At 38.6% G+C, this 13,619-nt stretch overlaps 2 protein-coding genes across 5 annotated transcripts; both read left to right on the top strand.

Moving 5' to 3' along the window:
- The first annotated feature begins 763 nt into the window (after positions 1-763).
- On the top strand, positions 764-5,055 carry rab25b (RAB25, member RAS oncogene family b). Of its 3 annotated transcripts, none has more exons than XM_046834138.1 (6): positions 764-886; positions 1,053-1,124; positions 2,385-2,580; positions 3,919-4,112; positions 4,193-4,273; positions 4,387-5,055. In XM_046834138.1, exons 2-6 carry the CDS (start codon positions 1,088-1,090, stop codon positions 4,512-4,514), a joined length of 636 nt encoding a protein of 211 aa, XP_046690094.1. In that variant the 5' UTR covers positions 764-886; positions 1,053-1,087; the 3' UTR covers positions 4,515-5,055. The 3 variants fall into 3 exon arrangements, with proteins under 3 accessions (XP_046690094.1, XP_046690093.1, XP_046690095.1); XM_046834137.1 differs by having other exon boundaries at positions 872-986; XM_046834139.1 differs by lacking the exon at positions 764-886 and adding an exon at positions 910-937.
- A 1,629-nt stretch (positions 5,056-6,684) lies between these two features.
- rab11al (RAB11a, member RAS oncogene family, like) lies at positions 6,685-13,051 on the top strand. 2 transcript variants are annotated; one of them, XM_046834136.1, is made up of 6 exons: positions 6,685-7,066; positions 8,578-8,773; positions 9,661-9,854; positions 10,534-10,614; positions 12,142-12,310; positions 12,576-13,051. In XM_046834136.1, exons 1-5 carry the CDS (start codon positions 7,027-7,029, stop codon positions 12,279-12,281), a joined length of 651 nt encoding a protein of 216 aa, XP_046690092.1. In that variant the 5' UTR covers positions 6,685-7,026; the 3' UTR covers positions 12,282-12,310; positions 12,576-13,051. The 2 variants fall into 2 exon arrangements, with proteins under 2 accessions (XP_046690092.1, XP_046690091.1); XM_046834135.1 differs by having other exon boundaries at positions 12,142-13,051.
- Positions 13,052-13,619: the final 568 nt, after the last annotated feature.

The raw sequence follows: 13,619 nt of genomic DNA, 5'->3' as shown, positions 1-13,619 counted from the left end.
GTGTGTTTAAAATTAATGTAAATGTACACATACTGTATGTTCAGTAGTTATTATTTATTTATTAAGGATTTATTATTTATTATTAAAATGATCATTGTTGAATGATCAGTTTAAAGCTCTATAATTGAACTCCTCATGTAGATTTAATTAAATGCTGTTTAATATGATTGATGATAAATAATCTATTTTATAACCTCAATTAAAAAAAAAAAACGCTGTGTAAAATGTGAATAAAAACAGAATGCAACGATTTGCAAAACTCACGCTACACCTTCGTAAACATGGGCATGTCCCAACTGCCATCAGTTTCAAAATTACCTTTTTTTTTTTTTAAATAGTAAATTTTCTCATTTTAAACAATTGGATATGTTTTTTATTTCTATTGTGAATAAAACACGGGTTTATGAGAGTTATAGTTTATGAGAGACTTAAATTTGATGACATTTGCAACGGGTTTTATTTATATTTTACACAGTGTTCCAACTTTTATGAAATTGTTAATTATTCATAGAAAATACATATATAAAAAAAGGAAGGCTGCATCTCCAATGACGTAACCAGTATCTCTAGGCACTCTAAAATAAAGAAATCGAACTCTAATGTATGTAGTTGAGGTCTGGCTCAGCTAAAGGCAATGCATTCTCGCTCTATAGAGGAGAACCAATTTGGATTGGCTCTTCCTAAAAAAGTAGGCGGGGCTTGGATCAAACGGTCTGATCATTGGCCGAGCAGGTGCAGGTTTCATATGACTGCACCTGTGCTCACCCTACTCGTTCAACCTGCTTTACGATTCAGTCACACCCCATCTCCAACCACCTGAGTGCTGCTTCTCAGCGGAAATGCCAAGCCAAACATCACGGTTACTTCCTCATCCACCTTCTCGCAGGTAGAACTTCACACCTAAACACACACACATAGCCGGAGCATTTCTCATCAGGTTTTGTTGTGTTTCATTCTTGCTTACACATCTGGCAGTGCTTTATCGAGTGAGTGCTTTGTGGTCTCTGTTTTGTCTTGCTTTCTGACACTTCTGACTCATGCATTTTACCCAGAGTTTGAGACTGAGGTACTAATGTGAGGGCTGAGAATGGGAACAGACGAGGCCTACAACTTTGTCTTTAAAGGTATGTCATGTTTCCTTTTTTGTTTTCCAAAATCATTCTCAAATACTTTTCCTGTAATTTCAGAATGTTTGCAGATTAGAAACTGAAGCCTGGTTGAAAGAAAATCTGACAGCAAATGAGGTCACTCCTCAAAAAGTTATAGTTATTTTGCAATTTTGGGTTCGGCTGCCAAACAAACAGTGTCTCAATCACGTGCTGTTATGTTTGACATGAAAACATTTTCTGAATACCTGTGAGGGATCAGGATGATTTTCACGCTCTTGTTGTGCCTCACAGGAATAAATTATGATTATAACACACTACGAAAAGACAATTGCGACATTTATTATGTTTCCAAATGATTGTTTTATACCTGTCTTGTGAAATTTTGTTTGTTCTCCAGAGTCCTGTCCTCTTAAACCGGCTCTGTATAGGAAGTGGTTTGTGCACAAGTAGCAGAGATTTATTCGAAAGGAACGTTGGCTGAGTGGAGTGGAGACAAGGGAAAAAGAAATACACGTTTGATATCAACACCTACGCTTTTGTATAGTTGCGTACAAGATATGCAACCGATTCTTCTTGAAGCCAGAATAAGATATTTTTGTCCAGCACACGAGTTTTTTTTCCTCTCTTTTCACAACACGGCACACATAAGCCTTGCAAAATGCTTCAAGGTCACAAATCTGATTCGCCATGGCAACTGGGGTGTTGTTTGCACACGACAGGTTACTGAATAAGGGAGAACAGAGTGTTTTTGACTTCCATTCCGCAAGGTTTTGCAATAATCTGGTTTTCCCTCAAAAAAGTCTTCTTTTGTTTGAAAAAGTTATAGATTTGTGCAATAACCGAAGAATAACGTGCTTCTGGGGTTAGAAAATACACAAGCTTAATATACACAGCTTGTCTGAATCAGAGGTAGGGGTTTTCCAGGACAGTTTCCTTTTTTCTTTCTTTCTGGTCAACAACTTGGATGCACATGAATCACTGACTGCTTGATGGGCGTATGGCGTTCTTATGCTCTCAGTGATGAAACTTTTCAATACCTTTGCCTTGCCTAGACGTGCTAACTTGTTACAGGGAGTGTAGAACATCAGATATTTCAAATACTGCAGTCTGAGATGACTCATAACTCATCTTCAACCCACCTTAAGATTAGACCGAGCTCAGTCCAGTCCGACTGAATCCGATTTTCTGACCACAGTTGCTAAATAGTGCAGGTCTGAACCTGTAGCAGCTCCCAACATCATGGCTATATAATGATCTCTGTGTTTATTTCCCCAGTGGTTCTCATCGGGGAATCAGGCGTAGGCAAGAGCAACTTGCTTTCACGCTTTACTAAGAACGAGTTTAACCATGACAGCAGGACGACTATCGGTGTCGAATTCAGTACGAGGACTATCGAGCTAAACAGCCTCACTATTAAAGCCCAGATTTGGGACACAGCCGGATTGGAGCGGTATCGTGCCATCACCTCGGCGTAAGTACAAACAGAAGGTCATTTTAGTGTTTAAGGAAGGGAATTCCAGCAAATTATGGGCCAGGATTTTGTAGTTCCTTATATTTATATCCTTATATATAAGTCTAAACTCAGGTCAAAATCCAGTTTTAGATTTAGACTTACAACCATTTCCTCACAAATTAGTCACTGCCATTTATCATCACATATGCTTGTCTTCATGGTCATATACAACACTTAATAATCTGGGCAGATGAGGGATAAGGCAGGAGTTACACTTTAACTTTACACAAGGTGGCTATTGCACATGTCTTTTATTCAAATTTCTTGGCACATGGACAAACACCAACGTAAACACCAGGGCAGCATGTGAAGCGGTACACTGCACCACACATTCGATATGTGGTGTCTCTTTAAATATATACATGGTTACATGTTGTTGTGTTTAGGCTGTGTTCATAGGACAGTTTAATTCTGTTTAATGTAAACAAGGCCTGTAGTCATACATCTTGTATAACCCATTTCTTGCTCAACACCTTTTTACTCCAAGACACATGAAGAGAAATGGTTCATCACACTCCCGCCCAACTTTCAGTCTAATGACATGAAAGTTTAGACCTTTGTGTTACTTGGCAGTAAATGTTTCTCTTCCTTGAGTAACTTGAGACCCAATCTGATAATATCTGCCAAATATAGGAGGTTCTACTTTGTAACAACTGAACCTTTGTGTAAAGGGACTGAGAAACAAGCAACCAGATTTGTGAAGATCCCTTCAATTCAGAAAGTGTTTTCTGGTCCACTGGAACAAGAAACTAATAAATGGTCCATGATTTTGCTCTCTCTAAGCTCCAGTATCTGTCACATGGTGCTCATACATGTTTAGGATTAGCTAGGCTTGCTCTGATTGGCATGGAAGAGAAGAATGCCATCTCCTACCCAGAGGGCAGGGCAATCATTATCTCTTATTGCACCTCTCAAGTTCCCATTTCTCATTTCTCATTGGTTGCTTGAAACCCAATTAGAAAACATCTGCCATTATATGGTCTATCTAATCAACAACTAAATCCAAAAAAAGAAAGTAGAGTTGTTTTGGTGACCTTCATTTTGGAGATCTGTTGTATAAATGAAGTTATTTTTAATAGAAATTTCCAATTTTAAAGCGTTCCTCAAACTGGTCCTTGGAGACCATGTGACCTAGTTGTGAAGAGGCTTAAAACAAGCCATCACGAACACAGAGTTTATGGTGTAGGTGGTGGGATTTTGGTGTAAAGCAGAGGCACAATACGACCATTCATAGAACCACCGATGACCACCTTGGGAGACGCTTTCTGATTTTCTGTTGTTTTTCTTTCGCTGCAGTTATTATCGAGGAGCGGTTGGAGCACTGCTAGTTTATGACATTTCAAAGCACCTGACCTACCAGAGTGCCGAGCGCTGGCTGAAGGAACTTTACGACCATGCCGATCCCCAAATTGTGGTTATGCTGGTTGGCAACAAGTCAGACTTGGCATCAGTACGAGCTGTGCCCACCGAGGATGCAAAAGATTTTGCAGGTGCTTATCTAAAATGTACCTTCTTGTTATATAATCTGTTTTACCCTTGTCAATAAAAATCTTTTTTTTTTTTTTACCAGAAAAGAATGGATTGCTGTTCATGGAAACCTCTGCATTGGAATCAACAAACGTTGAGGCGGCTTTCAACAACGTCCTTACAGGTACTGTATACTGTCAATACTACATCTCAGATTTCTGCTAATTTTCCATTCCTGGACATTTGTGCATAGAATCTAGGCAGCAGACTTTCACTAATTTATCAACCGTTTTGCAGAAATCCACAAGAAAGTAAACAGCAAAGAGGCGTCCCGTGGTTCTGTCGGCGCTATGTCACTGTCCAACCCGAACGCTTCACCTGCTGCAGCTCAGGATGAAAAGAAGCCCTGCTGTAAAAACTTATAAGAATGAAGGCACGATGCAATAGAAAGTAGTCGACCAGACCGTGTTGTGTCTGGAGTTACACGGGGGCCGTCTGTCTGACGATAAACCCAATTGAACCACAGTTTATTGACCGGCGTGGCCATACGTATTTTGTTTGTGGGCCGTCGTTGTTGTGTTTCTATCACGGGAAAGTATTCTTGTGCATGCTGAAATCGCTATTCGTAGATGTTTTCCGTGTCTTCTCTCTTGTGCACACGCGTTTTTTTTGTTTGTTTCTTTTTATTTTGTGAAAAAAGGATGTTATTTATGAAATAATGCCACCACGGAGCAATTCTTTATAGTCTTGCTTTAAGATTCATTTCAAATGACTGTGACATTACTGACGAAATATTTTTTTTTTACACTAAACATTGTCAAACAACACTACATGCACACTACATTTCACAACTGTCACCCAATTAAAATCCTAATAATAATAAAAAGGACATGAGATTTCTTTTATTACTCAATCAAATATTGTAGACTGTATGCAATGATGAATAAATTGATTACAAAATGCCTATGAAAGACTAGCGTCCTTTTTTTTCCTGATATATGAATCACATCAAAAGTTTGGTTTAAAGATATATTTTTTTAATTTATGATCTTCAAGGTCTAAAACTACACACTTTTTAAAATATATATTAAGGAATGTATAAGGATTTTTTAAATATAACCTGTTTATTATCATAAATAATGTTGTTCAAAAACACTGGTATTCACTAGAAAATACAATGTAATTATGCGATTATGCATGATATTATCTGTTCTTGTGTTTGGGTTAAACACATACGAGTGTGTTTGTGTATTATCGAGCACGGTGAAACTTGGTATCAACACAGCTCACGTGCCGACTTACTATTAAGTGATATTACAGGTAATATTATAATGATTCCACTCTTCTGAGAAGGCTTTCCACTACATTTTAGGATGCATTTATGGCGATTTGTGTTTATTCAGCCTTTATGAATATCAGACACTAATGTTGATTAAGTTCCTCTTCATCCCAAAGGCGTTCAGTGGGATTGAGGAGATCAAGGCTTTGTGCAGGACCCTTAAGTTCTTCCACTCAACCTTCACACCATGAACCACATCTTCATGGATCCCACTTTATGTCCGAGTTCCAGTGAAGACAAAATAGTGAAGCTACAGTGTATTAATATTTACTGTGTGCTTTAAACTCTATGGCAATAGACTGGGCAAAAGCAATATACATTTTACAGTCGTTTATTCTGCAATAAATCAATTGAATTTACTTAAAAATGGATGTAGTAACTGTAATGTGGTAGAAGTGTATGTAAAATCAATCTTTTTGACATGACTCATACTTATTGCAACCGGCTGATTAATACTCTGAAAAATGAAACCACTGGCCGATTGTCCTGACTTATCACCACATATCTTTTCTATTTATTAAACAATTCAGATGATACTGATTATATATATATATATATATATATATATATATATATATATATATATATATATATATATTGTTGTGTGTGTAATATTCATGCAGTACACTGTAATTTCTGTGTAATTACATGTATAATAACCTATGTAGTGTTTATTACATTGAGTGTATAAATGTGATACTATGTGCAATACTGTTGATGATGATATGAAGGTTCAGAATTACTTTAATTGCCAAATTGCAAGTACATGGAATTTATGTGTGGTGCGATAAAAACACTATCGGAAATTAATTAATATAGTAATAAATAAAGACATTGACCAGGGTATGAAATGACAGATTTTTTCATGTGTAATAAAAAATCCCACTTTTGATGGATGATGAACATTTGATCAGGGAAATACTGCACTACAGAGCAGAAAAACCAGGTGCTTCCTTTTACCTGAAGGAAAGATTTTTTTTTTTTAACCTAAACCAGATATTCTTGATGGAATGCGATAAAGTGCGATTTTCTTAAGTCAGGTAAATTCAGGTGTTTCTTCCTGAAAGGAAGTCGTGTTTTCTTTTTCCTCCTACGTGGCATTTCCGGTTTTCTTCCCAGCGCTGCACCTGTACAGTTCCTACCTGAGAAGGGTGACGTGATGCACCTGTTGAATCCAGGGCGTTCCTTCATTGGCGAGATTAGTATGATTGACAGGCGGCTGAGCCAATCAGGTTTGAGATAGTGTCATCGGGGGTGGACGTAGCTCGGTGTGGTGAAGAGAACAAGGAGCGCAGAAACCTTGGTGACGCAGGCAAACTCGGCGCCGCTTTGATTGGAAGTGAATTGTTATATTTTAGGAGTATCTTTTATTCTATATATTTATTATTTTAACAGCGTGTCGTGACACTTGCAGAGTCCATTTTTTTAAGGAGCAGTTGTGACATGCGCTTCCTAGACTCACCCTGGCGTCTTTGACTCCCTTCGTATCTTCATGACAAGTTGCTTTGACGTTAGCATAGCCAGCTAGCACCAGTGTCAGTTCACTATATATATATATTTTTCAACAGAAATTTGACTGTAGGAACATCTCCGAAGCCATGACTAACAGAGAAGAGGAATATGACTATCTTTTCAAAGGTAAACAGCTTTCCAAACTTTCCTATACCGACTTATACTGTTTGGGCTTTAAAACTGGGGCCGTATTTCAAATCGCAGCGTGTACACTGCTTAAGCGCACTAGGTAGTGGATAGGATAATAGCTCGTTCTGCTTATGTAGTGCACTCGTTTATATCGGGAGACGCCATTTTGGATGAGACCAGAACATCCTATCGTTTATCTCAACTGGTGTCATTTACACTGTAATTGTTGTTTTATTAATTAACCTTTTCATATGTATTATATTTTATTTTCTTTCTAAAGAAGGCAACTTTTATTGACTTATAGTCGATCTGGATTTTATTTAAAGCGTCCTAATGAGTAAACGCCAATAGTAAATAATACATATTTGTAAACAATGTAGGCAGATTTTGCCCATTGTGTTGGTGGAAAAGGTGTGTGAAGAAAGACTACGTAATCTTGCACAATCCAGTGCTGAAATTAGTCGGTTATTTCCAAATCTTTTCTGAAATACCTACTGTTTATTGGCTAACTGTGCATTTTCACACCAGTCTCTGTAATAACATACATCTCTGTGTGGGTGTATATTTAATTGTGGCCTATAGATTTGTCTTCAAAAGCATTCACGCTTGTCTAACACTTACAGGTCATTCGTCATGCTGATGTACACTGGAAAGCATTACAAAGGTGTCGTTAATGTAAAACGAACATTTCAAGCTTTTGTTTCAAGGGCCACAGGTGCAGTCGAACTGGAAAGACCTGCACACTTTCACCCTGTGCGGCGTCTGTTTCCGGACTGATACACTACAGGTTTTTGCGTTTGGGAAACCTGTAGGTTTAATTTTATACTTATTGGCGAGAGATGATGTCTCAGTGATCTTGCAGATGACAAGTAAATGAGTTGTTTGTTTTTTGTTTGTTTTTTAACAATAAACGAGACAGTCGTGGACGGGTGTTTCAGACATGCCTTGAATTTCCTCTTTGAAATGAAAAGCCCAACCTCAGCTGCACCTCTTACTGTTTTTGATTCTGAGTCAGTCAGTACTAATGAATCACGGCTTGGCCCTCCGTATGCTGCCATTTCCTGCCAAACAGCTTGGTGATCCAGTTTCCAACTGCATTTTTTTTTAGTCAAAGCAGATTGTTTCAGTCATTATTTGCATCTCTGAGTCAGTAGTAAATTTTGGGGTGTCGGTATGCTTCCTTTCTAGCCTGCGGAAAAGGTTTCGGCATCCAAATCATTTGTTACTCAATCGTATAACGATTTGCTAACAAAGAAAAAACCCACACACTTAAACGAATAGAAAAGCTATGAAAGATTAGTGAAATTTTTTAGAAAGGGTCATCATCTCTTGAGTATGTATATGATGTTCTTACATTTCTAGAAATTCAGGAAATGCATTTTGGAACAGATATGCAGGTGAGTTGTGTTGAGTGAAAAGAAAAAGAAAAAGAAACCAAGCATTGAACAAGCAGAACAAGCTTTTCCATGCTGTTTTTCTGCCTCACTGACCTCTGGAATCTTTTGCAGTGGTGCTAATCGGAGACTCTGGAGTCGGGAAGAGCAACCTGCTCTCCCGCTTCACACGTAACGAGTTCAACCTGGAGAGCAAGAGCACCATCGGCGTGGAGTTCGCCACTCGCAGCATTCACGTAGAGGGCAAGACGATCAAAGCCCAGATCTGGGATACTGCAGGCCAGGAGCGATACCGTGCCATCACCTCGGCGTGAGTGATAAATCTTCACCACTCTCTGTTCCTACTTCAGTGTGTGCAGGCTTGTGGTAGCAACATCATTTCATTGCACTTTATTTGGTAAAAATACCAAACTGCATTCAAATACACAAACTTCATTAACTGCACCCAGGACAGTTAATCAAACTGAGACGTTTTGATCTAGAGGTTGATGCACTTGGTGTGTGTATCGTGTTGAGTCTCTACTCTATATACTGTATATAAGAACTCGCTCGTAGGGATTTGCATGGGGGCGATACTCAGGAACGACCCGATTACAGAGCTGGTGAGGTTTTCTGTAAGGTGTAATGTGGATTTTTGAACATGTATGGAAGGAGTCTCCAGTGCCAGGGTTTTTATGATTTTTTTTAAAGCTGCATTCTCGTAGACCTTTGTTAGGTGCAGTAATAGTAATGATTAACTGCGTATTGGTTGATTTATAAATTATTAATAAACTAGTGTGTAGGTATTTTTGGGACAGGATTAGGATCTGAATTTGCACAATGATAAGGAATGTCACTCTAACTGGTATCACTAGCCTTCTTTCATTGTTTATTTGAACTGTCTTGTGTAGCGTGAAGGTTTTTTTTTTTTTTTTTTCTCGCATGACATCATGGTAACCAGCAGCGCTTGTTTGAATACATCGTTGGCCTCATTTGTTTGAGCTCCACTCAGAGCTGCATTATAAAGGTCTAAACAGATTTTGGGCAAAATAGTGGCTTTAAAACAACAGGAAATAATCGTTTGAATTATTTATGTATTCATGTCTATTCATCTTAATAAAATGACAAATTTTTTTAGATACTCAGCTTAATTCCTGAAATAAGAGAAAACACACACAAGGTATAATGTATGATAATATAATAATTTTTATTATGCAGATATTACCGCGGCGCCGTCGGTGCTCTTCTGGTGTACGACATCGCGAAGCACTTGACATACGAAAACGCCGAGCGCTGGCTGAAGGAGCTGCAGGACCACGCCGACAGCAACATTGTCATCATGCTGGTCGGCAACAAGAGCGACCTGCGTCACCTACGAGCCGTGCCTACGGACGAGGCCAAGGCGTTCGCAGGTCAGTTCACACAGCTTCTATTCACAGCCAAAAGTCACGTTTTTAAATCCTGCACACGTCTAACACAGGAATGGTTTACAGAACCCAGAGCTGATGTAAAAATCCGTGGAAGTGGTTTCTTACCTCGGACAGTGTTTACATTGTGTGCTTCACTTCGCTTCCCCACGTGATCATTTCATGTTGATTAGTTGCTCATTTATTCTCATTACCAATTCACTGTATCCCGATTATAAGAATGATAAACCTGTATGTATTTATATTTTTACAGCACTCTTTTTCTTTTTTTTTTTTTTTTTTTTTTTTTTTTTAACTGTTTTCACATTTCTTATTAGAAGAGGAAATGAGCAGAAAATAAATGTACTATGTAACTATAGTTCAGTGTAAATGACTCCAGGCTAATAATTTCCCAGCTATCTCTTCATCTTCATGTTGGTGATTGTGCTAATTTGAGACACTAAGAGCTTTTTTTTTTTTTGCGAATGTCTTCTGATCACAGGGACCACATTTTGACAGCTTAAAAAAGCATTAAAGAAATGATAATGGCTGCTTTATTTTTGAACGCACATAAATAGTCTAATTCTATATCTATCAGCGGATTTTAAATTTTGAACGGTTTTTCTCGTGTCCTCTGTCGTGTCAATCACCTGGTGATGACTTCCTGGTATATTCTGTCTTTCAGAAAAACACGGGCTTTCCTTCCTCGAGACTTCTGCTTTGGACTCCTCTAACGTAGAGCTCGCTTTCCAGACCATTCTCACAGGTAATTTCTTTTGATACCACACATCAGTCTTACAGGGCAGGGGCAGAACTCCAGGTTCGGGGTAGTAGACTTCAGCTTTCACTTTCGCTTTTTTTTTATTTAATAATGAATTTTTTTTTTAATATTAGTTCCTATCTGAAGCAGTGTACCTGATGTTATTGACATTATAAATGGACCAGTCCTGCGTTCCCGATAAGATGTATTATAATTAGTAATGCAGATTACTGGTGTTGAAAAGCTTGTTTGCCTTCGCTGTAGCTTTGAGGGCAGAAAAATCCATTATTCGGTGCTGCCTGTGCGACGTGACTACGTGTAGCCTTCAATTTAAAGTGACATGACGCGTCACGGCGTGCCACGTAACAGTGATCATCCCCAAAATAACCCCTTTTTTTCATTCGATTTTGGAATATTTGAAATGAATTGTTTTTTATACAAAAAATTATTGTTATTTATTATTATTATTATTATTATTACTATTATTATTATTATTATTATTAATAATTTTACATTTTTATTTTTAAACCAGAATGTTGTTTTTTCTTCATGCTTGTCCCCAGACTGTGTCCTGATCACTAAGGTTACGTGCAAAACGTGCAGGACAAAAAAAACCCAAAACAAAAATAATCACTCTATCACTAGTCACTTTGTCAGCTAGTCACCCAGGCTGGTTAGTAGGCCTTCCTGTCCTTTAACCAAAAGCGTTATTTTGATTACATATAATTTTATGGACTATTAAATCCTTTCACCTGATGCACTGCTCATATTGTGATGCATTCAGTTATACACCTGACTCCTGAACTTAAGATGCTTATATGATTTTTTTTAACATCCCATTCCACATTTATTCCCTAATTACTATTATAATAATCCACTCTCTTTTGGAAAGCTCTTCCTCCAGATTTTGAAGTGTGGTTGTGAAAATTTGTGTGAGATTCATTAATCCATATGGGTGTTAGTAAAGTCACTGATGTTGGTGAGGTGAGGAGGCCTGGGGTGCAGACAGTGTTTACATTCATTCATGTTCACTAGGGTTTAAGATGCTCTATAGGAGGAGTTCCTACACTTCAACCCATGTAAAGCATATCTTCATGGAGCTGGCTTTGTGCACATGGGTGTGCTGGAAAACGTTTGGGTCTGCTAGATCAATGGAAAATCTCATCCAAAGTCATCTTATAATAACGTGCGCCTTCAAACTGGATGGTAACAGTTTTTAAAAAAGAACCACATATGGCTGGAAAAGTTGGGAATCCCAATACTTTTGTCCACATAGTGTATGGAGTTAGATCCTGGAGTTAGATTTTTATTCCTGCCATTAGGTGGCAGCAGATTCCAAGCCACAAAACCCGCACTGAACCCTTTTTCAGGTCAGATAAGCCTTCGATTTATTGTAAGGTTGTATCATTTTAGAAATGTGCTTCGGTGTTTGTTTGTGAACGAAAGCTTTTGCTTAATGTATTCACGAAAGTCGGTTATTTTCCTCTCCATCATGGTGTTAGTGTGTAATTCATCCGTTCCTCTTTCTTCCAGCAATCTACCGCATCGTATCCCAGAGGCAAATTTCCGGGCGCGGCGACGCCGACTTCTCCCCCAACTCTAAAGTGGTGCCCATCACAGTGCAGCCCACACAGAGCTCGGCCAAGCAAAGCGCCTGCTGCCAGAGCAACTAAACAGCCACCGTAGCACAATGGGATTATGGGTAAAAACCGACATAAGGCAGGCCGAGGGGGTTTGCAAAGTTTGTTTGTCAAGCACATTAAGACCCCCCCAACCAACCACCCCCCCTTCTTTCTCCCCTTTAATAACACATGCAGTAGGCTTTATCAGCTAAGCCCTTATTCAACAAGTTAAGCTTTAACATAGGGACAGGGGTGAAAAGAAAGAATGTTTTTCTTTTTTGTTGTTGTTTTTGTTTTTTCCTCCACAGACTGATTTTAATGTTCTTTATTTTTTACACTATTTAGAACCAGCACCAGGAGACTATTTACGTCTCTGCACGTAACAATTTACACCACCAGCTAGTGCTCAGAATGAGCTGCAGCATGTGCAGAAGGAATGAGGATGCTACCATGACATGAAATGTCTATTTTAACCACTACACACTGGGTCTAATTTTTATTAAACAGTCTCCTGGAGGAAGCTTTCTTCCTGCGTCTGCACCCCCCCGATCCTTGAAAGGAAAAAAAAAGAAACTACTACATCCCTATGTCTGCTGCGTCTGCCTGTATTGTTGATTTGTATGATGACTCAACAAGCGAAAGAATCCCTCTATTTATTTGATACATTAAAATATCCGAGATGACCCTGTTGAGATTACATCCCGATAGCCTGTGGATTTTTTTAGCATTGTTTTATTTAGATGGTGTTTGTTGGTCTGTTGATGACATTTAAGGGTTTATTACTGTATTCTCTCCAGGGTGAGTAAAGCGTCAAAAGTGAACTTGTAAAGTGTCTGTTCTTTTTTTTTTTTTTTTTTTTTTTACTGAGTGAAAGAAAAAAAATTCCTCTGCTTTTCTTTTCGGGTGATGGTTTTTTTTTGTGGAAAAGTGTGAAATTTGTTTGTCTGAATGGATCAGCTTTGCTTGGAGGCTTTTCTAGGTGCCGTTTTTTTTTATAAGTGAGCCATTTATCCTAGACTAGGATGGAGGCATTAAACAGGAAGGCAGAGGCAGGCATCATCCCTTTACGTGGATGGATTATGTTGCAGGACTGAGCAACAGTGGAGGCTGAGCTGCTCACTGAGGAGTTTCTGGTGTACTGGAAAGGGCTTGTCTTACTGTAAGTGAAGTCCTCATTGCCCATCCCTATCATACACTGTATGTAACCTGAAGAAAGCCATACCCTCAGGGATCTCTGTTAATTGTGTCCCATTTCTCACTCTTATTTCTTTGTTCTCCCTTTTTTTATTTTCTGTCTGGTCTGAGTCATGGTTACGTTGAGCTCGTGGTAGTTCAGATCGAGTGAAAAGTGAGCTGAAGGTCATTTATCTGTACTTCCAGCGTAGCGTT

Source organism: Silurus meridionalis, chromosome 21, assembly GCF_014805685.1.
Source record: "Silurus meridionalis isolate SWU-2019-XX chromosome 21, ASM1480568v1, whole genome shotgun sequence".
NCBI classification, from domain to species: domain Eukaryota; kingdom Metazoa; phylum Chordata; class Actinopteri; order Siluriformes; family Siluridae; genus Silurus; species Silurus meridionalis.
This window is presented reverse-complemented; position numbering and strand designations above follow the sequence as displayed.

What these genes read in the sequence shown, in the direction of transcription:
- rab25b (XM_046834138.1), top strand. Translation starts at nt 1,088, where the DNA reads ATGGGAACAGACGAGGCCTACAACTTTGTCTTTAAAG. An exon ending in TATCGTGCCATCACCTCGGC is followed by an intron (nt 2,581 to 3,918) that starts GTAAGTACAAAC and finishes CTTTCGCTGCAG; the next exon opens with TTATTATCGAGGAGCGGTTG. An exon ending in GGATGCAAAAGATTTTGCAG is followed by an intron (nt 4,113 to 4,192) that starts GTGCTTATCTAA and finishes TTTTTTTACCAG; the next exon opens with AAAAGAATGGATTGCTGTTC.
- rab11al (XM_046834136.1), top strand. Translation starts at nt 7,027, where the DNA reads ATGACTAACAGAGAAGAGGAATATGACTATCTTTTCAAAG. An exon ending in TACCGTGCCATCACCTCGGC is followed by an intron (nt 8,774 to 9,660) that starts GTGAGTGATAAA and finishes TTTATTATGCAG; the next exon opens with ATATTACCGCGGCGCCGTCG. An exon ending in CGAGGCCAAGGCGTTCGCAG is followed by an intron (nt 9,855 to 10,533) that starts GTCAGTTCACAC and finishes TCTGTCTTTCAG; the next exon opens with AAAAACACGGGCTTTCCTTC.